The sequence below is a fragment of the Stegodyphus dumicola genome, chromosome 5, assembly GCF_044657685.1.
Source record: "Stegodyphus dumicola isolate Sdum_Otavi_A_Nest chromosome 5, ASM4465768v1".
NCBI classification, from domain to species: domain Eukaryota; kingdom Metazoa; phylum Arthropoda; class Arachnida; order Araneae; family Eresidae; genus Stegodyphus; species Stegodyphus dumicola.
Genome location: NC_140772.1, coordinates 72,571,318 through 72,594,172, shown reverse-complemented (window position 1 = coordinate 72,594,172; position 22,855 = coordinate 72,571,318). Strand labels below are relative to the sequence as shown.

The window sequence follows — 22,855 nt, the reverse complement described above, 5'->3', positions numbered from 1 at the left end:
TATCAGGTCGTCTGACCTAATATTGTAATTTCTATTAACAGTAATTCTTTCACTGGAAGAGGAGGTGTTAAGAAACTTGCATTCTCTCTTGCCCCTCTGCAGTACTGGTTTCAAGCAAAAAGGTGCATTACAATAACTTAAATCCACATTAAACGTTAAAGTAATTTATCGGATAACGAATGAAAGTTAAATGTTATGTAGACGCTTAGTGAGTCGAAAATCTCTCGACATGAAATCTTTTAATAGCTATAGTTTCATCCAAAGCAAGGAGTCCGATTTCTCGGGAATAATTGTAGTGCTATCAAGCAATGAAGCAGAGTGCATAGGGTTAACTGAAACTTCAAAAGAAGCGATGCATTTGCGCTTGCGGGAGAAGTTTTTTTTTTTTTTTCTTGGAAAAGACAACAGAACCAATTGTGTTGTATAATTAACGATAATCGATGTTGTATAATTAACGATAATAAGTGCACAGCATTTAGTAAAACCTCCAGTTCATCATTCTATAACAAAACGCATTGATACTCATTTTCATTACATTAGAGAGTTAGACATTACATTAGAGAAGCAACTCACGTTAAATATGTATCTACAGCAGAATCTGGACTCAGAATCTTGGCAGGGACAAACACTGAAAATGTACGAATTTAACAAATAAATGTGTTTTTCTGCTTTATTCCCTTTTCAGGTATGGGAAGAGGAGGTGTTAAGAAACTTGCATTCCCTCTTGCCCCTGTGCAGTACTGGAAAGAATGACAAGAGCAACTGTATTTAATCCCTAGTAGAAGTGAGTCTACGTATGGCCGTTGTGGCCATTATCGTGGCTGTAGCTGAAGCACTCATCATCGTGCAGCGACATGGAATGCTAATGTTGTCGAAGTTCATTAGAGTGTTAGATTCAAGGTCCCAGCTAATATCTACTACGCAGCAATGCATCGCATTATAATCAAGTACTTAATAGCATGTAATGCCAAGTGGACCCAATAGATATGATGCAGCGGTTATTATGATCAAGTAAACACCTATTTCTCTCATCTTGATTTTTCATATGTCATGTTGATATACACTGTTAATCTATTCTATTAAGTAAGACCAATTAAGCGTTATGTTATTCACTTGCATCTAGTCTTTTCCATGACGCACAAATTCTAATATGTAATCATCATTTAGCAGTGCATAAGAATTTATTATCACAATAATTCTGAAAGCAAAAACAGTTCTTATTACAAAAAAAAAAAAAAAAAACTTAACCTAGAATATTCAATTAGAAAACACTTATAAAATTTATTTTTATTATGTTACTTTTATGGTAATTCTCTCCTGCAACTTTTGGTTCTTCCGTCAGTCTCAGAATAACGAAAATTAGGTGGAGATTTAAAGGGTAATTTAGAGGAAGAGATTTGGAAATGCATCAACAAAGCTATTCCTATCCGGAACTGCCCATTTGTTAACCAACCTGATATCAGAGGGTTTTTTTATTATTATTATTATTATTCCTAGTGTGGAATCTAAATTCCACACTAGGAATGCGATGCTTAGAGATCGCGAATAATGCGAAGCTTATGTTGCATAGATATTTAATCTCTTTATTCTTTTGCAAACATTTAAGCATTTAGGGACCCCAAGCCTCTGCAAGGATAGGGGTTTATATAGTGCAAAAAAAGGTTTAGTTTTACTTCTTGTCTGAGTTGCTTAGGTTTCTAGAATTCAAGTTAATGCGCAAAGACGATAACACATTTAAGATTTGTCGAGGGAAAACTTAATAAAAAGCTTCTAAGCAAATCGACGGCCGTGAATATCTTTCTTCGGGGCTCCAAAATATGGGAATCGCAAGGGGAGAAATCTGGACTGTACGGAGGATGTGTAAACGTCTGCCAACGAAACTTCTGCAGCGTAGCCTTAACAACCGTTGCAGCATGTGGCGGGTATTTTCCTGCAACAGAACGATGACGTCCATCAACATTCCCGGGCGTCTGGACTAGATGGCGCGCTTCAAATTTTTCGTACGACTGTGCGTCATTTGTGGCGTCGTGTTCCAAAGGTCAATAAGCAACTCGTCTTTGTAGTCAAAGAAAAAGCTCAGCATGACTTTTCCGCGGCTTTAGATTTTTTTTTGGAGTGTGGAGGGAGGATTCGCATGTTTCCATTGTTGGCTCTGACATTTGCTTTCTGGCTCAAAATTATGGCACTATGTTTCATCTCCCGTAACAATAGAGGACAGGAAATTATATTTTTCATTGTAACACCATTCCAGGTGCTGCAATGATGTTTACATTCTGTTCACCTTCTTGTCTCCGTTAGGCTGGAGGAAACCCACTGCGCACTGATTTTTCAAAATTTCAGATGCTCTTTCTCAACATGGCGTGAGCGGCACCATGACTAATGCGCAACATGAGCCGGAATGTCGCCCTGGCCTTTTCTGACTGTCCTTTTTATCTTAGTAATTTTTTGGGGGGTGGGGAGGGACGGTTATTAGTGGTATTAAGGGAAGCGATCCGTTTTTAAAAAATAGCTTTTGCCATTCTGTTTCTGAATTAGTTTCTAATCACTAACATCTGAGGAATTATCCTTTCAAAGGTTTTTAAGGGAGCGAGGGGTGTTATATAGTTTTTGAAAATTTTTATTTTCAAACAGTGTCGGAATTTGGAGCTTTGAAGATCTCAAACATGTTCATTAGTTACAACTGCGTGCATATATATTTACCATTACATATTCAAAATGTTTTAAATCTTTTCTCTCTTAAAGATTAAAATACTTCTTTTCAGTATTCAAGAAGTAGAGAAGAAGGCCCTTCTGTTGGAGAGGAATTAAATTATTTATTGGATAAACGAAGCTGAATCGAATGTGGGAATTACCGGTAGGGCTACAAGGGTAATGCTTGTTGCAGCGTTAGTATGGGGTATGGTCACGCCTAGCATTATTTAATATAAGAAGTATGTTAAGTATAATAAATTTGATGTATGAACTTTAACTTTTTAGTGGAAAAAAAAGTTACTCTTAATTTAAAGAATAATCAATTCCTGATTTTCATAAGTTGCAGAATAAAAATGTTAGGAATATTTACGAATATGTTTTAATACCTGTTAAGTTTTTAATTATTTTCTGTATAAATAAGTCTTATTTCCCTCTATTCGTAGTACATTACAGAAAACATTAAAAATCAATACTGTATTATTAATACTATCAAATTATTAATGATTTTACATTAATTATTCCCACTTATTTTAAAAATATACCGAATGATAAATACTGCCGATTATTATTTAGCCTCTTCCTCCTAAATAAAGCTCATTTCTTCTAAAATGTTTAGGCTTAAACGGTTTTTGTCGTTACGTGTACTATGTTTCAGTAAATGTTTACTCACATACATTACTTATGTTGCACACATCATTTAAACTATATTCGAAACTAAATGAAGAAAATAAATTGTTGATTTGGGGCATAAAACAGTTACAATAAACTAATTTTTTTTTTTTTTCGTTACCTTTCTTTTTCTCTTCCTTTTCAAATCGTCGTTCTTCATATTTCTTGTCTCGGCTAGGCAAAGCACAGATCTTAACATGAAACGTCCGTTGGCCTATTACTATACCTCTAATTTAACAGAATATCCATTAAAACATGAAAAAAATATTTTAATGACAATATGCATAAAATAAATCTATGGAAATTTTTATACACTTTTCTAACGAAAAGGAAAATTCAAGAAGTACATATACAGTCAAAAGTCGTTAATTCGGATACCCATAATCCGGAATGATCTATAATCTGGACCTCAAAGCTACAAACTTTCTGCGCATGCATCGCGTTGACGCATACGCATAGGCGTTTACGCGTGCGCGTAAGCTCTTTACGGCTGCGAATGTGCATGTGCGCAAGCGCATAATACGTTTGCGAATGCGCGTTTAATGTATAACGGACGGTAAGCTAAGCTAAAATTATCTAATTCAGTTAATGTTGCAGATTGCGTCGTTCCTTAATCTTCAAATTGGATCCGGCTTATTATTTTTTGCAGACTGTTAGAGCAATTTTATAAAAGTAAGCTTGAACTTTCGATTATGTCAAATAGAATTTCCAATATATATTTACTAATATGTAAATGATCTATAAAGCGAAAGTATGTTTTGAAATCCGAAATCTGTTTATCAATTTCACGCTGCTCTGCGGCAGTGAGAGGGGGGGGGAACGCCAACGCTGGAAGTTGATCTGTCAGCACTATCCTTATCTTCAGGGCAGATGTTTTTATTTTATTTGGCTTATAATTCCTTAATAAATGTAGTATTTCATCTCGATGTACTCCGTCTTTGATATGATTTAAATCAAGTTCCTCGTCATTATAATTCGCTTCCGATAGTGAAGAAAGTGACAGAGAGGTTATTGAAAACGAAAACATTTCGATTGACAAATTAGTCGGTATTCTCGACACAGCAATTATAGGACTTGAACAGCAGAAATTTGTAACTGAACAAGAAATTATGTCTGTTTAATAGAATTAAAGAGAAAGTATTATCACATGAAACGAAGCAACTTAAACAACTTACATTGAAAGAAATGTTTAATAAAGTAAACAAATAAATATTAAACTATTTCTTTTTGTAAATTTTGATACCCTTTAGATCATAATTGTTCTTTATTTCATAAATTACGGTTTCATATTTTTAATTTTGTAATTTCTGCATGCCATCTTACCAGATTTAAAATGATGATCTATAATCCGGAAAAATCGATAATCAGGAATCGCCGAAGTCCCGACGAGTCCGGATTAACGACTTTTGACTGTATATAAATAATCGATACACCACAGAAACCTGGCACTTTCTTGTAAATTTTTGGAAAGTTTTACTAGTTGCCAGGATTTAAAGAATAACCTGTTTAAAGTCACGTTATCATAAAAAACTGCAAGAAGGACTTTCCTAAGAATTAACAAACACAGAAAATAAAACGTGCTCTAGCGGATGTGAAAGAAATATTTGTATGTTTTCATCAATTTAAAATTTAACATAAATTACATACAGTTTACAAATATAGCATGCATTGTTTATTTCTTTGCCTAAGTTTTTTCTACCATGTAAGGAAAATGAAGAAGGAAAAAAAGTTACTATTATAAGCGCTTGTCTTTAGTTGCGTCAAATACCTTGGCACTAGCTTTGATTGTCATACAAAACGAAATAAAGTAACTTAAGCTATGAATTGAAATTTTATTGAATATAGAAACATAATATTAGAAAACTATGGTTGGTTTAAGATGTTTTTAGCGCATTAGAAAATAACGTATTGCTGCAAAACAGAATGTATGATTTTGAAATTATTTTTATAACAAATAGGTGTAATTCGTGCATTTTTCTTAAAAACATAAAACATTTGGTCAACCAAACAGCTTCTCAAACCGTTCGTCATTATCTTTTAGGACGTGATAAAATCCGGGATGGTTAAGTTATGCAAATCATCTTTAGCTTCTGCGATCTAGTTCTACGCGTCTAAGACTCCAAACTGAATAGGAATACGGTTTGTCTAAGTCTTTAAAACCAATCAGGCATTTAAAGTATTAAATGGACGCATTCATATCGTTTATAGAATTAGATATACATATTCATAGCATTTGAAGAATCGGATAGACATGTTCATATTCTTTGAGCAAGCAAAATTCTAAATTGAATACCTAATTCTTTGCATGCCAGATAAACGAAATTCTTCAATTAAAAATTAAAAATATCGTGAAATAAAATTAGAAAATAATTATTATTGGCTCATTTGGTCTGAAATACTAAATCATTTATGAATTTCATTCCAAGTTTGCACCTTTAAAAAATGTAAACTGCAAAAATATTCAAAGAAAATAACTGTAACCGAAAAACAATAATGTTAAGTACCCTTGCTATCAACAATATTATATTTTATTTATCAATTAATTTATCCTTCATTAAGAGACAATTTCCTTTAGAATTATCTAAAATACTTACCCTATTTCAAGGGTGAATACCACCATTAAGGGCCTTCTGTTTGGTCCACCAGAACAGGATCCAAAACAAGCAAATTTATAGGTATAGGTAGAAAATGTTTTTCCGCCTAAAACCGAAATTAAATGCATTTAGAAAGCGATCTCGCTTGACAAAAATTTATAACACATTCATCTTGTGATAAAATTTCAGTTCCAATAATTAGATATACAACAGCTGTAATGTGTTTCTTGAAACCTGAAATAATTTTAATTTGCTAGAAAGTACTAGTAACTATTAGGATATTACCAAATGGAACAATGACACTGTGACGACCGGTGAACCTATCAACTTGATAAGACGCCTTAGAGTTTTCGCAGCGAATAAGATGTTCAGCTTCATAAATTCCTTAAAAAAATAGAATAACATTTTTAGTAAACATTAAACAGTAAAATAGCATACACACACATATTATACATAAACAATTTAGAATGAAAACTGAAAAAAATTAATCATAAAATATTTTAAAATATAGTATATGGATATAAAATAAAAAGAAACCTGTGACAGCGAAGACCTCGTTAAGAGGTTCTTTTAGAAAGGTGACGAGTACTCTTCAGAATACAATTAACTAACTCAACTGAAAATTGTTGATAATTACTTTTAAGACAACCATCTCTCGAGAAAATCAAAATTATTTGTAAACGTGAAAGAATCTCTTAGGCAAGTTTCAGTATAAATACAAATTATGTTAACTTCTAAATATTTTTCAACATGTAATAAACTTCACAAGACTGGAAATGAGGGCAGTTCATTTCCTATCAAAGCTTGTTAGATGCAATATTGTAAGCAAATGCTAATTTAAAATTTTTGCAAGAATTGGCTCTAAGTATGTACTAATATGGTTATCATACCCTCCTTGTAAATGGTAAACTTTCATCGCTAACCGAACGTCGGAAATCTGAGAGGCTTTGCAGATATTTCATTGAAATTTTCCATCGGAATTTAATCCAGCAGACCTTTGCTTCGAGAGTTTTCCCAGAACAGCTTGTAATAAATCGGCTGTGATAGCAGCTCCCTAGTTGGCTGAAAAAAGGCTTGACCAAGTTCTGAACTAACCAAGGTCACTGAGGATAAAGGTGCGTTGAATTGAACGATAGGTTACATATTTTCATTTCATATGGAATTGGAAAACGCAACTTCGGGTCAGAGCCGGATTTAGAATTGATGAAGCCCTAAGCTATTTAAGATATGGGCCCTTTATAAGTCTATTATACTATATTTTAATACTATAGTTATACCATATTTAAATTTTTTGGATCCCCCCACCCAAGAAAGTGGGGCGCCCTAAGCTAAAGCTTGTGTAGATTATGCGTAAATTCTCCACTGCTTCATGTACACTTTTATTAACATAACTTCCTTATGAAAAATTGTCCTAGTTCTGTACTATTGTAAAAGATTTATCAAAAATTTCAAGGTACAAAACCATTTGCCAAGTTGTAAGCTTTTGAGTGAAATCCCGCCTATAACTGCTTTGGAATACAAAAAAGTACTAGTATCATGGGTACCGCACGCGTATTTTAAAAATGACATACATTTATTAAATTGCCAGAAGTCTTTTAAAAGCAGTGCATTGGTGGTATTGAAGACTTCCTCGAAGACGAGGGCCCACCAGCGACTGAGCGGTGAAGTGGCTGAACAATGGTAATTCTATCCGGGGTTCGAATCCCGACGAAAAGACTGCCTGGGCGTTTATGGAATAAACGTTTTTGTGTTTGTCCCCATGTGTAACTTGAATATGAACCAGCTTCCCTTATGAAGTCCTCACGAAGGCATCTCTTTCCCTTATGCAAATAACCCTATGCTATGAGTGATTTACTATAAACAAACCAATCCGGACCAAAGCAAATCATTGCAGACGACCTCATAAGGGTAGGATGCCGCATTCTACGTTAAATTATAATGCTAAAAATCCACTAATTATTTTATCTGCTAGCAGACTGAGTGAACTTTTACTTAAGTAGTATCATATCGTATACTTGTATGCAGGACCTATAGTGCTAGATTACATTTTAAAACAATTATTGGAACAAAGAAGCTCATTAATTTTTTCCTGTTTTTAATAGAATGTAATAGTAACAATTAATATTAGATCGATAAAAATGGATTCGACTACGTCAAATTAACTGATTTATTCGATTCATTTCGCATTACGAATAACTTTAACAGCATTACATTAACAGAAATTGCTTTCGGACATACATTTAAAATACACAGACATGTCCAAAACACACAACTCTCAATATATCGTCCACTGACCTTCATCAGTAGCAGCGTTACCTCCCCTTCGTGGCAACTATATATTTTTATTTTCCTATTAAATTTTTGTTTCTTTCTTGACACATCCACAAAATTTCGATATACAGATGCTGAGAACTATTGACCACACTTTAATTGTACAATAAGAGCCAATATTTATGTGCAATAAGGGCTAGTCCATCGCGTTTCATTATTTGAAAAAGCATTAAATTTCTGTTCTAGGTTTCAAGTAAAAGTCCTGTAGTCTTTCATTAATCAGTAGCTAAGTGGATAATACTGTTGAATACTGATAGTTTAACTTTGGTTCAAATGCCAATAAAAAAAGCCGTATGTATAGAGTTTTTCCATTTTCTCATATGTAACGTAAACTGGAGCCAGCTTTCCTTAGAAAAATCCTCCATGGAGGTATCCCTTTAAAGACAGCTCTCGTGTTCTTTGCTTTAATGGAGTAACCCACTATGGAATCTTTATCTGTTTTTAAGATTTCTCGAAAAACACAGAGTTTTGCATAACAGTTACACTGTTTTCACGACGCATCAAAGTAATATATGCAGTGTAATTTGCTGTTGTTGCAGCTTCTGATAAACTATTCCTGTTCCTGTACCATTTTTCTGTTATAAATGCATACAAGACTCGATTAACGGAACTGCAGGCCCAGGATGATTTTGTTTCCGAGCTCCTTTCCCCCTATCATTTTTTTCAATCTAGTAAATACTCTAGAATAGAAAATTTACAGAAAATTTTACATATTTTAATTACTACAGAAGAATTTTTAAGGCCTAATTGGGAGACCAGGGAAACGTAATTCGTTTGCCCTTCCAAAATCAGGCCTTGCATACATAAACCGGGGGAGGAGAATCTCCTTGTTTCTTTCTTCAGCACATTTTATATAACTTTTGTGTAATTTTAAAAACTATAAAGCAGGTCTAAAAGGCATTATTTAAAATTACATTACCCTTTTGAATTTCTTCTATGGAATGAGTAACACAGCGTTGAACTATATCAGCGGAGTGTTCAGGTGAGCTGAAAAGAGCCATTGCTCGAATATACACATTATCAGGCAAGACTGAATTCACTGAAAAGTTGACTGCACAGGGAACAGATTTAGCTACATAAAGTTTCTCTGTTTTACTGGAGTACTGAAACAGAGAATAGAATTTTCAAATATGTTAAAAGAACTAAATGGAAGAATAAATAATAAATACACGTTATTCGAAGACACAAAACTCCATTATTGAGCATCATGAGCTTTAAAAACTTATATATATTATTACTGATTGTTTTTTATTTCGCAGATCGTTGCCCCAATTATTTTTTTAGGTACTTTTCCATTTCGCCGGCGCAAATCTCTCCAAGCAGACTTTGTTGGCGACAACATACAGTATAAACATAAAAAATGTTAGTTCTAATAAAGAAAGACAATAAATTTGTAAAAAAGACATTAATTTAAGAATTTACTATGCTGGTTCAACATCCTGATTCACCGGTTTGGATCACGTGACCCCAAGTGATCTCATCTCACGTAAACTACGTTACAAAAATATAATTCTCTCAGTTATTATCTACATTAATTTCAAGTTAAATCTTAATTTGGAGTACAAGTTTAAATGCAAGAATTATTTCAATTCTTACGAATTCTTACTGAGAAATTATGTAAAACCGCAGTGCTTTACTTCGCTAGTGTATTCTCATTAGAATTGGTGAATTTAACTCTTGATTTTGCCTTTCCTATATTTTCGCCTTCCGGTGAGCGGTGTGATTGCATCCTAATTAACTTAATTACCGCGAATGGTCGTAGGGCATAAAATTTAATTATCTTTGTAAATATTCTATAAATGGATTTATGTAATTGTGTGCCAGTACTGAAAGAAACAATCAATCTGGTAAGAAATGGCTGCGATTTGTTTTGAAAATGAGGCGTAAAAGGTTACCAGCGAAGATATTCCGTTTGACATCAGTTGTACCATTATTGGCGACTTTATCGTTTGCGCCGGTAAAACGGAAAAGTACCATTTTTTATACTGTACTCAATCTGGATTTAAAACTAAATCTGTGTTTAAAACTAAGTTTGAAATCGAATCATTCGTTATTTACCTTCAATAGGTAAAATAAAGAAAAAGAGTAATATTCAAAGTAGAAAACTTACGCTCCAAGCAAGTCTGTCCGGGTCACTTTCTTCATATGAAAACGCTGCATCAAATCCAAATTTGCCAGGCCAGTTTTTGCTGTTATGAAACGAACAGAGCAAAAATATATACCAATTATTAGCTTTTGGTCATCTATTGTAAAAAAAATTTTTTTTACTTACTAGCTTGGCAGTGGAGAAGGTTTGGGGCTTACAGCTGACACATTCTGAGGCACCTGAATAGATGCAGCAAGCATACCAATTTGTTCCTACAAATTTACGATAATGATATATATATATAAGTACAGTTAGTGCAAAAAAAAAGGTTAAAGATTCACTAAAAAAATATATTTTAAAATATATTTATAAAAAAATACAGGGTTGATTTACATTATATTGTTTTCAATTAAAGCGAACTGCTTAAACTGGGAAGCTCTCGAATATTAAGAAGACTGCTAACGGAAAAAGCCACTTTAAATTCGTAAATTAATGATAAGAAAACTCTAACAGAAGAATATCTGAACATAAATAAAAATTAAAATAAATAAATAAATAAATAAATAAAGTGATATTCAATGAAAATACAGAAAAGATAGCAATAAATAGAGATTACAATAAATTAACCTTTTCATAAGCTGTATAATTTTCTGCAAATTTATATATGTTTAAAAATACCTAAGATTTTCTGCAATTTCTTTAACAAAATTTATTTTCAAATATACATTTAATTTGATTTCCCGAAACGGCATCTGATGCATCAACGCTAAAGGCTTCCTTTTCGAAGGAATTTTCTTTGAATTTTTATTATTTTACAAAACAAAATAAGCACTCAGTTATAAGTAATTAAATTTCATATTAGATAACCTTAGTCATATAGATTTACATTGAATTTATCAAATTAAATTTATTTTTTAATAATATTTGTTTAAAAAACTCCTATTAATATCACAATCTAATAAAATTTCACAGTTTAAAATACATGCAATTTATGACATTGATTTTTAAACAATATTACGATAATTACACATTAAACATTTATGTTTTGTAGCAACAAAACTCAACAAAATAATTATAATAATTATGCGTCTTTTTAATTTGAAGGCCTGCCCAGACATTTTGGCTAATTTATATCGATTTCCTTCTCCTTAAGCATCTCCTCTAACAATTAGAAATTTGTCTCAATACGCAAAACAATGTTGTCATTAGTTTCAGCCTGTTTTATCTCCTAACTGTCAACCTCTCCATAATGTACTACCTATGAGGGTTTACTTGATCTAGTAAAAGTTAAATAGTCCACCACCCCCTCCCCAGACAGACGTGAAACAAATTATGGCTACGTCTGAAAGTAACTATAAATCAGAGGTTTAAATAAGCTTCTTATTTAAAAAGAATTTAGAACATAAAGGCATGTTCATATGCTAACAAAATCAATTACAGCTCGTGGTGATGTAATTAAACAAGCAGAGTCAAATTCAAACTAAAAATATGGACTAGTGGTCAAAGACAAGTGATCAATTTAATTTCAATTTAATATGGTTCAATAACTCTATCGCATAATATACTCAAATGTCAGCAGGGGTAACAGAAATTATCAGAGCTGATAGGAACTAATACAGGAAGCAAGTGGAGGTCAGTTTAGTTCGTTTCTTCAATACGTTTCCTTTTCACTTTATAATTTTTGGATTTAATTAAAGATTTCTGTTATTCTGAAAGACAAAATGCACTTAGAATGTATAGAAAAAGCTGCTAATTTTATTTCTTTAGTAATATAATACGAACATTCAGAAGAAATATGAAATACATATGATAAGGTCTGGCCACAGAGCTGCTGTGGCATAATTTTTAGAATTTAGTGACACACCGAGCAACAAAATCTAGAAATGGCAAAACTTTTAGAATTTAGAGCAGGCATTGGAAGCAGAATTTAGAAAGGCACCAGGCAGCAGAATTTAGGATCCACAGAGATTGCACACAGGTGGCAAAATGCCTAGCGCCAGCCCTGTGTATGATGCATTAAGACATATTAGATGAATTTTTTGAATTGTCAGTTTTCAATTTCTTTATTAATAAAAAAATTCTTTTCTATATTTGCCTGTCCATATGATAAGATTAAAAGCATTTTTGATATTTTCCATGTTTGTGTCTAGTGGAAAGTAGAGAAAGAGAAAACTGATGCATATTCTGAGAATTCTGAACATTCTGAGAAATGGGAAAAACTCTTACCATGGAAAAATTAAAAAGACGTTTTTAATTAATTACATAGCTATTTTGCTTTTGCTAAGTTTGTACAATGTACTGTTTCGTACATTGTGCTTTATAGCATTATACCTTGCTTATTTTTCAGATTCAAAACATTATATAATATGTGGCCAAAATGGAACTTTATTATATGACAGTGAAAAATAAAAAGGCTTTATTTTAATGTTGTTTCTTAAATATTATTCCAATGCATTACCATTATTTTAATGAAATTTATCAGTGTTAGAATGTTCTAAAAAAGTTGCCAAAAATTTCCCAGATTTCGGATTGGATTATTTTAATTGTGGCAAAGCACACGAGGGCTATCTGCCTAAAGGGAGGGATGCCTTCGTGGAGGACTTTATAAGGGAAACTGGCTCGTATACACGTTACACATGCGAAAAACCACTAAAAAACCCATGCAGTCAGCCCGTTTGCGGGATTCGAACCTCAGACCGAACTACCAGTGTTCAGCGTCTTTACCGCTCGGCCGCTGGTCGGCTCCCAGATTTCGGAATTAAAAATTTTCCATAGAAATCGATCTTAAAATCGCCAAAATGTTGATAATTCGCCAAATTTAGAACCATTTAATAAAAGAAATCACATCCCCAAAAGCAGAAAGTTGTCTGAGAGCTCTTCATTACAAAAAATGAAATAATTTCGAAATGCTTATGTTTCACTTTTTGGTCAGAAACTCGAGTATCCTACCAGTTATATTACAAATAGGAACAAATTATAACCCATGAACCCATTCACCTATTCAAAAAATAACCATATTTGTCAGTGAATCGCCAAAAATATTGCTGCAAAATGCTAATTCACACTCAAAATGGCAGTCGTAAAAACAGACAGAAATTTCAGATTATTAAAATTAGGGACCTTCTGCCGATTTTGGCCGAAATTAAGAACTTTTAAGGACCAAAAATCGATTCCAAAAAACTTAAGGACTTTTAAGGACTCTTAAGGACCGTACGAACCCTGAAGAAGCACTGCTTAAAACTTAACAGATACCTGACCTATGTATTATTATAAAGCACTACGAAAATCAGTAGACTGCAAATCTGATTTTTTGGATTGCATCCTCTTTGAATTGTAATTAAATCAGTTTTCCAAAAGTAAGTTTATCCATTACGTTAATCGATTAAGGCAAAACAACTCGAGAATTAAAAGCCTATGGGAAGAGACGCATTCGTAGAGGACTTTATAAGGAAAACTGGTTCACATCTATGTTAAAGAAAGACAAAACCACAAAAATGCCATGCAGTCCGTCCTTTCTCTGAGATTTTCTTGAGTCTAATTACCAGCTTTTAGCGACTTTACTGCTAGGCCGCTGGTGAACTTTGAATTAAAGAGAGAAGATTAGAAGGGTTTTGGCGCTAAAAACGAGATTAACAAAGTAAATCTATAAGAAGTTAAATATATTATTGTCACATGTACTTAGGAAGTAGCAGTTGGCACATTCATTTAGTAACTGAAAAGTCTCAGGTTCGATTCTCAATAAAGCAGAGTTAATTTTCCATGATTTCTGCTCGAGTAATATACTAAATGTAATAGTAGTCGAGTAATATTGCTCGACTAAAATATCGAGTGATTTTACATTGGCGTTTGAATTTAAATATGACAGACATTGACACGTGGCCGACAGCATATCGCTTCGCCTTTCCCTTACATTAAGGAATTAAAAGGAATTGAAGACATATATTGAAGCTACAGTACAGGACACATGGAATCCCTCTCATATACTTCAGATGCTTTGGTATTTTAGTAGTCAGTACAACCAGCTAATAACAAAAAAATAGGCAAGTTCGATTCACGGCAAAAGCACGTCTGATTTTCAAGACTTTCTGCTTAAAGGAAAAAAGATAGTAGTTGCAATGAATCAATCACTTGCGAATTTTCAGAGTGCATATAATATGGTCAACTCATGGAAGGAAAAACCGAAGGCGAATTCTGAATATACATTCTTAATAATACCGAAAAGTTTTCATATTTTATGTGCATCAGAAATTTATAATTAAAATTGGTATATTATGATTAAATTTGGTACTGAAATTGATTCAGAATTCTACTTGCAAATTCACTAACGTTAATTATGTAGTCTTTAATTCTTTTTCAAAACCAAGAACTGATAAATCAGTAGCCAAAAGGTAAACCGCTGAATACTTGAAGTTCGACTCTGACGCTAATTTCGGTAAGGCGATTGACGAAATTCAAACTGCGTTTTTCATGTCTCGAAAGCGCGACTTAGGATATATATATATTAGATTTATATATAGCATTATTCTAACATAGGTATTTTGACACAAAATCGGGCTTTTCTGAAATAACATGCCAATTTTTTTTTTTTTTTCCATATTTCGATTCTACTACTCAAATTAGTGCTAAATATGAAATTTTGTAAAATTTGGTGCGAAATTTATGGAGAAATTAAAAAAATTATCTTGGCGCTATCTTTTCAGATTGCACCAAGAATAGTTCACTCGACGAACTTCTTAATATACGGCAACCTATTTTCCTTTCCCTTTTTACATTGTGCGGGAGCGGAAAAATCACTTCGTTCTTTCTTTCAAATAATGTTCTTTATTAAGACACAATAACACGCCGAATAAATACTAATTCAGAAGTCAAACAACAAAAATCAGCGTTAATTTACAAAATTTTCACAGGACTAGTTTCGATGGTTTTACCGAACCATCATCTTCAGCTGCAAAACCGCAAAATTCATTCATTTGCGGTTTTGCAGCTGAAGATGATGGTTCGGTAAAACCATCGAAACTAGTCCTGTGAAAATTTTGTAAATTAACGCTGATTTTTGTTGTTTGACTTCTGAATTAGTAATGTTCTTTATATTATATTTTTAATTTTAATTGTTATTAATTTAAATAATTTTTTTCTTTTTCGAATTTCGTTTTAATTGCATGGTTTCTTTCAAATAACTGTTTTAAAAATTTCTCTTTACTCATTCAAACTGCGTAGTTTAAATAAGAGGTGCGTCGTTTATATTTTCTTTAAATAGTTTCCTTTACAATATTTTTTAGACATGGTTATTATTTTAGATAATTTTTAAATTTTTAGACTTTTATTTTAATTGTTTGTGTTGCATTGTCTCTTCAGATAATTGTTTTAAAATTTTCTATTCATTCAACGGAAATTCGAACTGCGCATTTTAAATATATTTATTAATATAAATTTTCCAGTATTGGATTTTATTTATTTGAATTGCATTTCTTTCGGAAGAATACTTTGTGACCCAGACTACGAAGCGTTTGAAAACTGCATATATTAAGGGGACAGTGGACGATGATTTTAGCAAAAATCGACCAAAAATTAGAAAATAAAAATTTCATATGATAATATTCTTCGGTTTTAACTCTATCGACAACAAAAAAACGCTTTTATGTAAAATTATTTTTAAAGAAGTTATAAGCGTTTGAATAAGCTTGTTTACCTTTTTTGTGACATTTAAAGGGACATTTAAATGGCAATAAAGAGATAAACAAACATTTGAGAAAAATTTCTTTTAATTTCCGCGATACTATTTTTACTGTTAGTAAGATATAAATGTGTAAGGTTATGAAGACTGCTATTTATGCAAGTTTGTTTCACGGATGAGTTACCAAGACATTATAAATACCCAACATATGTCAAAAGAGAAAATATAGTAAAGCATAGTTAACACGCCTTTCATTGTTCCGTTCAGAAAAGATATATAAATTAGAGATGTTTATCCGGCATTTTAATTTAAGATGACTTGCATACATTGCTTTAAACAGTTTTATCATTATGTCCATTGCTTTACACAATTTTACCATCCTACATTTAATTTCTTAAAATGTTATTCATATTTTAGTCAAATATTTTATTTTTTTGAAATCTCAAGAATCAACTATCAAAAATTTTAAAGTAAAAAAATACTAAATTTTATGCAAAAATTAATTTTTTCTTCTCAATGGCTTATTCTTTTTCTTCAGGCATTCTGCAACTATATTAAAAAGCATGCAACTTTTCGAAACATCTTGGTAGTTCTGACATTAATTTTAAATACACTTATTGCGTTCCATTTCAAAAGGACCCATAAACGGCCGAGCGGTAAAGCCGCTGAAAACTCGTAGGGTCCAGGGCTCGAATCCCAGCGAACGGGCTGGTTGCATGGGCGTTTTCGTGGTTTTTCTCATGTGTAACGTGTATACAAGCTGGTTTCCCTTACAAAGTTCTTCATGAAGGCATCTCTCCATTTAGGCAGATAGCTCTGCTTTGCCGTAACTTAGGCATCTCTCCATTTAGGCAGATAGCCCCGCTTTGCCGTAACTTAAGAATCCATTTCATCAGTATTTGGTCAGAGCCTTTATCAGTCTTTAGAGACTAGGCATTTTGAAGGCATGAGATGAAAGGAAAGACTAGTTTCATCAAGAGGGAAAACGTATTTAGGCGATATTCATATACGTCACTGAATCTGCAAGTAATTCGACTGAGAAATCATGGGGATGCTCCGTTTATAATACGATATGATGTTCTATGACGTAATTTAAATTTATACAACCCTATAGTCGAAAACCAGTCGCTCTTCACTTTAATCTGCAAATGATATCGTTTTCGTCTTTTCTGTTAGCACAAACTCAATTGCTGCTAGTATTTGCTGTACACGTCCAAGTGTTTACACCCAACTTCCTCGACGAATGACTTTGCTTCTTTCGCCCTAATTTCCTTCTTTTCTTCTACATTTGTTTTCGGTACTGACACAAGAAAATTGAGATTTTTCGATTGTTACACTTCCATAAATTTTGCATTCTTGTCAAACTTTTTAAAATATCAGGTGCATCAAATGCGTTTCAGCTGAAGACAGCTTTTCTAGTCATTTTAATTTTAACAATACATAAAAATTAAAGAAAAGTCCAACAGATCAAGATTTGAATTAAAAGATTTTTGTTAAATGAAAAAGAAATAAACCACTCCAGCTGCGCTTATCCTGTACCACCGAGTGACCTGGGTTCAAACAATCTAAATCATATTATTTAGAGTTTTTAAGCCTAATAATTTCTATATTAAAGAACATGTTATTTATATAATCTACAATACGAGAGAAAAATGCTACTTGAAACAGTCTTTCTAAAAAGAGAATTAATGTAAAAATTTATATTTATATATATTTTTTTCAAAGCTGGCACATGAACTAAACTGTCAACGTCTTGTTTGCTTAAAAACATTGTGAAAATAATTTTCAAACGAACTTTCTTAGTTTTAGACAATTCAATTTAAATGCAGCTAAAGTATCAGACGATTACATGGCGAAGGTAAAAATTTACTCTTACAAATATATATTTAAAAAAGAAAAAAAAAGAAAAAAAAAATATATAAAATTTGCTGGTTCAGAGAAAACAAGGAAAATTTTTCTAAAGGTTTTATAGTTATTACTTGGATTCTCTTATAACGGAAAATTTAAAATAAGGAAAGTAGGAGAAAAAAATCTGAAATGTTTTAGATTTTAAATTACGTCCAAAGAGGCGTTTTTTTACCGCTCTGTGTGTTACCTTTATTTATTAAATATCATCACAATGCGAGAAATATACATACATTTATGCAGATTTTTCATTATTTAATTTGTTCAAATATAATGCACGATTCTAACATTTTGTGGCAAAGTTTGAAAAGTGAACCGACATTTATAGGAATCCGACGCAAAATGCCAGAATGTAAGTAATAGTCCTTCGGGGACTCAAATCCCTTTGGACTAGAAAAAGTTAAAAATTTGAATAATATCATCAATAAATTTTTAAAAAATAGCTTTTCATATGGTATTAATAAATATTTATTACGCATCACTGACCGAGAAAATTTCACATAACTAATTCTCCGTAAAAATTTATTTTAAATTTAAGGTTAAAAATAGCTGTGGCAATTCACTGTAACAAAATCCATAAACCACATTTGGCGTTATTATCGCTCGAAAAAAAATAAAAATAAAAAATAAAAATAAATAAATAAAAAAAAAAAAAAATAAAGCGAAATTTCAAAACACGAAAATATATAAATTCGTGTATATTTTAGAAAATTTTGGTGTGATGTATTTAATTATGGCAAAGCACACTAGGGCTATCTGCCTAAGGGGAGGGATGCCTTCGTGGAGGACTTTCTAAGGGAAACTGGCTCGTATACACGTTACACATGAGGAAAACCACGAAAATACCCATGCAGCTAGCCCGTTTGCGGGATTCGAGCCTCAAACCGAACTACCAGCGTTCAGCGACTTTACCGCTCGGCCGTTGGTGGGCCCCTTTAGAAAATTTTGAATAAAAAAACTAATTTTTTGCAAGTATGCTTAAAAATATACCTATTTTAAGACAATAGTAAAAATTTTACAGGTTATATAACACAAAATGTTTTTCGAAAAATTTATAAGAATAATTTTAAAATACATGATAAAAAAATGGGTGAATTTTATTTGGAATGAACCTAAATTTCGAAATATAAAAGAAAGAATAAAAAAAGTTTAATAAAAAAGGGATATTAATAAATATATGCCAAATTCAATTAATACTGAGGAGTTAAAATTTTGACAGCTAATTTTTAAAAAACTACTCGTGCGATTTTTACAAAACTTGGCAGTATGGCATAATTCAAGTCGTAGAATCGAAGCATGGAAAAAGTTGGAATGTTATTTCAGAAAAAGTCTGATTTTGTGTCAATATCCGTATGTTAGAATAATGCTATATATAAATCTAATATATATCCTAAGTTGCGCTTTCGAGACATGAAAAACGCAATTTTAATTTCGTCAATCGGCACAGTAGAACGGCAGATATAGTAGAACTGTTCCCCTTTTTTTTCCGCAGCGTAAAAGAAAGTAGAAAGGGAATTGCATAAATTTAGTTTATAAAAAATGAAAGTTGCATTTTTTTAACATATTTTGATTTACCTAACTTAAGTTTATTTTGCGTGCATACAAATTTGTCAAAAACCGATTATTTGAAAAAAAAAAAAAAAAAAAAAAAAAAAAAAAAAAAAAAGATGCCTAACGAATTTACACAGTTGTAAAATTTTCATTCAGAAATGTTTCATTAATGTTTTTTATAAATAAAATTGCAAAAGAAATAAAGATATAAATATATCTGTTAATTATTAAATTAGTTAGATTTTTTTTTAGTTCCCAATTAATGCTGTTATTAAAAGTTATTTTCAATTTTCCTCTCCCTAATGTATTTTGTTTTTTTAAAATATATCATTAAAAATTCAAAAACCAATCTAAAAGTTAATACTAATTTATATTTTTGTCTTAACGGTAACGCATCTAATAATTTCAGACTTAAAAATGCATTTACGGCCTATTATCAAAGCAAAGATGCATTGCTTATATAACCCATCATCTTTTAAATATTTTAAAAAGTAGACCTAATTGTAGTGAAATTAAAAAAAGAAAAAATAAATTGTTAACTTTATAAGTCTCCTGTAACTGCTTAATAATAAAAGGGTGAGAATTCAAATAATGCAATTCCACTCCTTAAAATTCTAACGATCGCTGTGACAGTTAACAGTTGTTAATAATGACAAATAAAAATATGCACACATACATATTTCTTACTATTTTAATAATTGATGCTAAAATGTTAATGTAAAATTAGTGATTTATAATTAAAAGAATGGCAAATTTCTAAGCAGAAATTTTAAATTATTCTTCACAGTTAACAATAATTTCTTCTTTCATCCCATAATTTTAAATTATAATAACACATTATATTATTCTTATAACAGATAAGAAAAATAACTATTTAAAAAATGCTAAAATACGTACTAATAAACAGCTACAGCAGCGTGCAGAAGATTTACACTGGCAAAATAAAGAACTGGGCGTCTTCCGCTTCATGTCAAGTCAGAGCAAAACCTGAAACTAACAGCTATGAGAGGTAGGCGAGCAAGCGACCTGATCCTCTTCCCCTCTTCTCCTGAAGGCAACAAGAACGGACTTGTCTATTGCGTCAACAGCCGCGCATCAAAGCGATAAAACGTCATTTCAGCTATCGGGGCTGTGAGCTATCTGAACGAAATGCCAAGTTGTTTTCATTGCAAAGCTACAAGTTTAAACATGGTACGCTGCGAACGAAAACTGCTTCGAAAGCGAAACCGCAGCTTTTGCCATCTCTAAAACTCAGTGTAGTTCTCGAAATTTGTTCGTAATTAGTATTTTTTTTTTTTTTTTTTTTTAAGCCCGGGCTTTTAGTTCTCGAAGCAGTTCACTATAGACGGCGTATCACTTTTTAAATTGTTGCCATCACATATTATCGCCTTGTATTATATTAAAAGAAATTAAATAATGAAGAATCTGCATGAATGTATGTATGTTTCCCGCACTGTGAAAAAAACGGTGGTACCTAGAGCCATCAAATTTTGAATAACGTAATTATCCACTCAAACATGGGCACATGGAAGCCCGAATTTTGAATTTCGAATTTGTTTAATTATCTGTTTCATATTTTGTAAAACTTTAACGAATTTTTAATTAATAAACTCAACGATTTCAAAGTGAGCAATGGCAACACTGTACGAGGGGGGGGATTATCTCAAACACACACAAGACTGTCTATCGGAAATTCTGAAGATAATGCTGTTTTTAAATATTTTGTGATATTGCTGTTGAATTGAATTTTACGTGTATTTACTCCCTTTTTTATTCATTTCATCAGTGTTGTTTTCATTTCAGTATGGTTGACCTTAGATATAGCGGAATCCTAATTTATAAACAAAAACTTTTGTTACAAAACAGCAATAAATAAATAAATAAAAATATTGTATGAACTTAAATCCATTTAGTGCGAATACAAGTTATTATTACTTGCGCAATTGCTGCAAAGTTAGTTAATAATAATTATAGATATACAAACAAGTAAATAGATTTTCATTTTGCTTATTGTCATACGCAAATTCTGAACTATATATTCAAATCACGTTACAAAGAGTATGCTTAACAGTCCTAGCCAAAACAAACAAATACAATCAATCATCAAAACCACTTATTACGAACTTAAATGTCACAAAACATAGCTCTTTAGTTTACAAAACAAGTCTAAATTTCTGGACTAACTGGGACTACTACAGCCCATACGATAACTGGGTAGTCTTTTTGCTCTGAAACTAAATACGTATTTATGCAAAAAAATTTAATTTTTTTATTCATTGGGCTTATTTCAATAAAAAACTATACAGTTAGAAAGGTAAGTACTTGAATAATTTTGGAACAAAACACAAAACACGTTTTTTTTTTTTTTTTTTTTTTTTTTTTTTTCCCGCTGAAATTTAATAATGAAAATCCTCTCTCCAAGCAGGGTCACCAGCGCCGAGCGGCAAAATCGCTGAACACTGGTAGATTGCAACCTGGATTCGATTCCAGGCGAAAAGGCGCTTTCGTGAATTTCACGAAAAATGGGTGCTTTCGTGGTTTCCCCATGTGTAAAAAGAAAAAAAAAAAAGGAAAGGGCCTGAAAGGGCGCTTTCGTGGTTTCCCCATGTGTAGCATTTATACGAGACAGGTTCCCTTAGAAAGTTCTTCCCGAAAGCATTCCTCCCCTTAGAGAGATAACCCTAGTATGTTTTGTCGTAATCTCAGTAAATCAACCCCCCCTCCAGACATACAAACGAGCAACTACCATTCAACTAAAATAAAAGAATAAATTTAATTTTTGCTCACGTAGAAGCTATACAACAGGGGTGGCCAAACTTTTGGGATCCGTGGTCTACTCCACATTTAAAAAATCGAAGGTGGTCTACCAATGGCACAGCTAAATTAACGTAACGTACATGTTTATATATTTATTTTCGGTAATAAGAAAAAATGGTAAATTACCTAATTTTTCTAAAAAAAACTTAATATTTATAAAATAAAAATTTACTGACGAAAATAATCAAAGTATTCATATATCGAAAATTGACCATTCTATTCACTTCGTTTAACTGAAATTTGGCACTGTATATCTGAGACAAGTTTATCATATTGTGGCTGGTACGAGCTTATTGCAATGCGTAAACACGAAATTAAATATTCATCTGTTAAACGCGACCGATGTTTGGTTTTTATGGCGTTCATGGTTGAAAAAGCAGATTCGCAAAGATACGTCGATCCAAAGTATGATTTCAAATACAAAATCAATTTGTAAATATTTGGAAACCTTTCCTCAGAAATTAATTTCCAAAAATCAGTATCGCTAGATGCTCTGGATTTAAGAAATATATCCCATCTTAATTTAATAATTTCTTC

At 32.0% G+C, this 22,855-nt stretch overlaps 1 protein-coding gene across 1 annotated transcript in view; it reads right to left on the bottom strand.

Annotated features, from left to right (window-relative positions):
* Positions 1–22,336, bottom strand: part of LOC118196967 (cellular tumor antigen p53-like) — a 63,362-nt gene extending 41,026 nt beyond the window's left edge. The window contains exons 1-7 of the mRNA XM_085816762.1: positions 20,399–22,336; positions 10,558–10,643; positions 10,396–10,474; positions 9,205–9,388; positions 6,240–6,338; positions 5,955–6,060; positions 3,482–3,588 (exon numbers count right to left, since the gene is read on the bottom strand). Of these exons, the coding sequence (XP_085672888.1) occupies positions 3,482–3,588; positions 5,955–6,060; positions 6,240–6,338; positions 9,205–9,388; positions 10,396–10,474; positions 10,558–10,643; positions 20,399–20,470 (733 nt within the window). The 5' untranslated portion in view covers positions 20,471–22,336. The remainder of the gene's footprint in view (positions 1–3,481; positions 3,589–5,954; positions 6,061–6,239; positions 6,339–9,204; positions 9,389–10,395; positions 10,475–10,557; positions 10,644–20,398) is intronic.
* Positions 22,337–22,855: the final 519 nt, after the last annotated feature.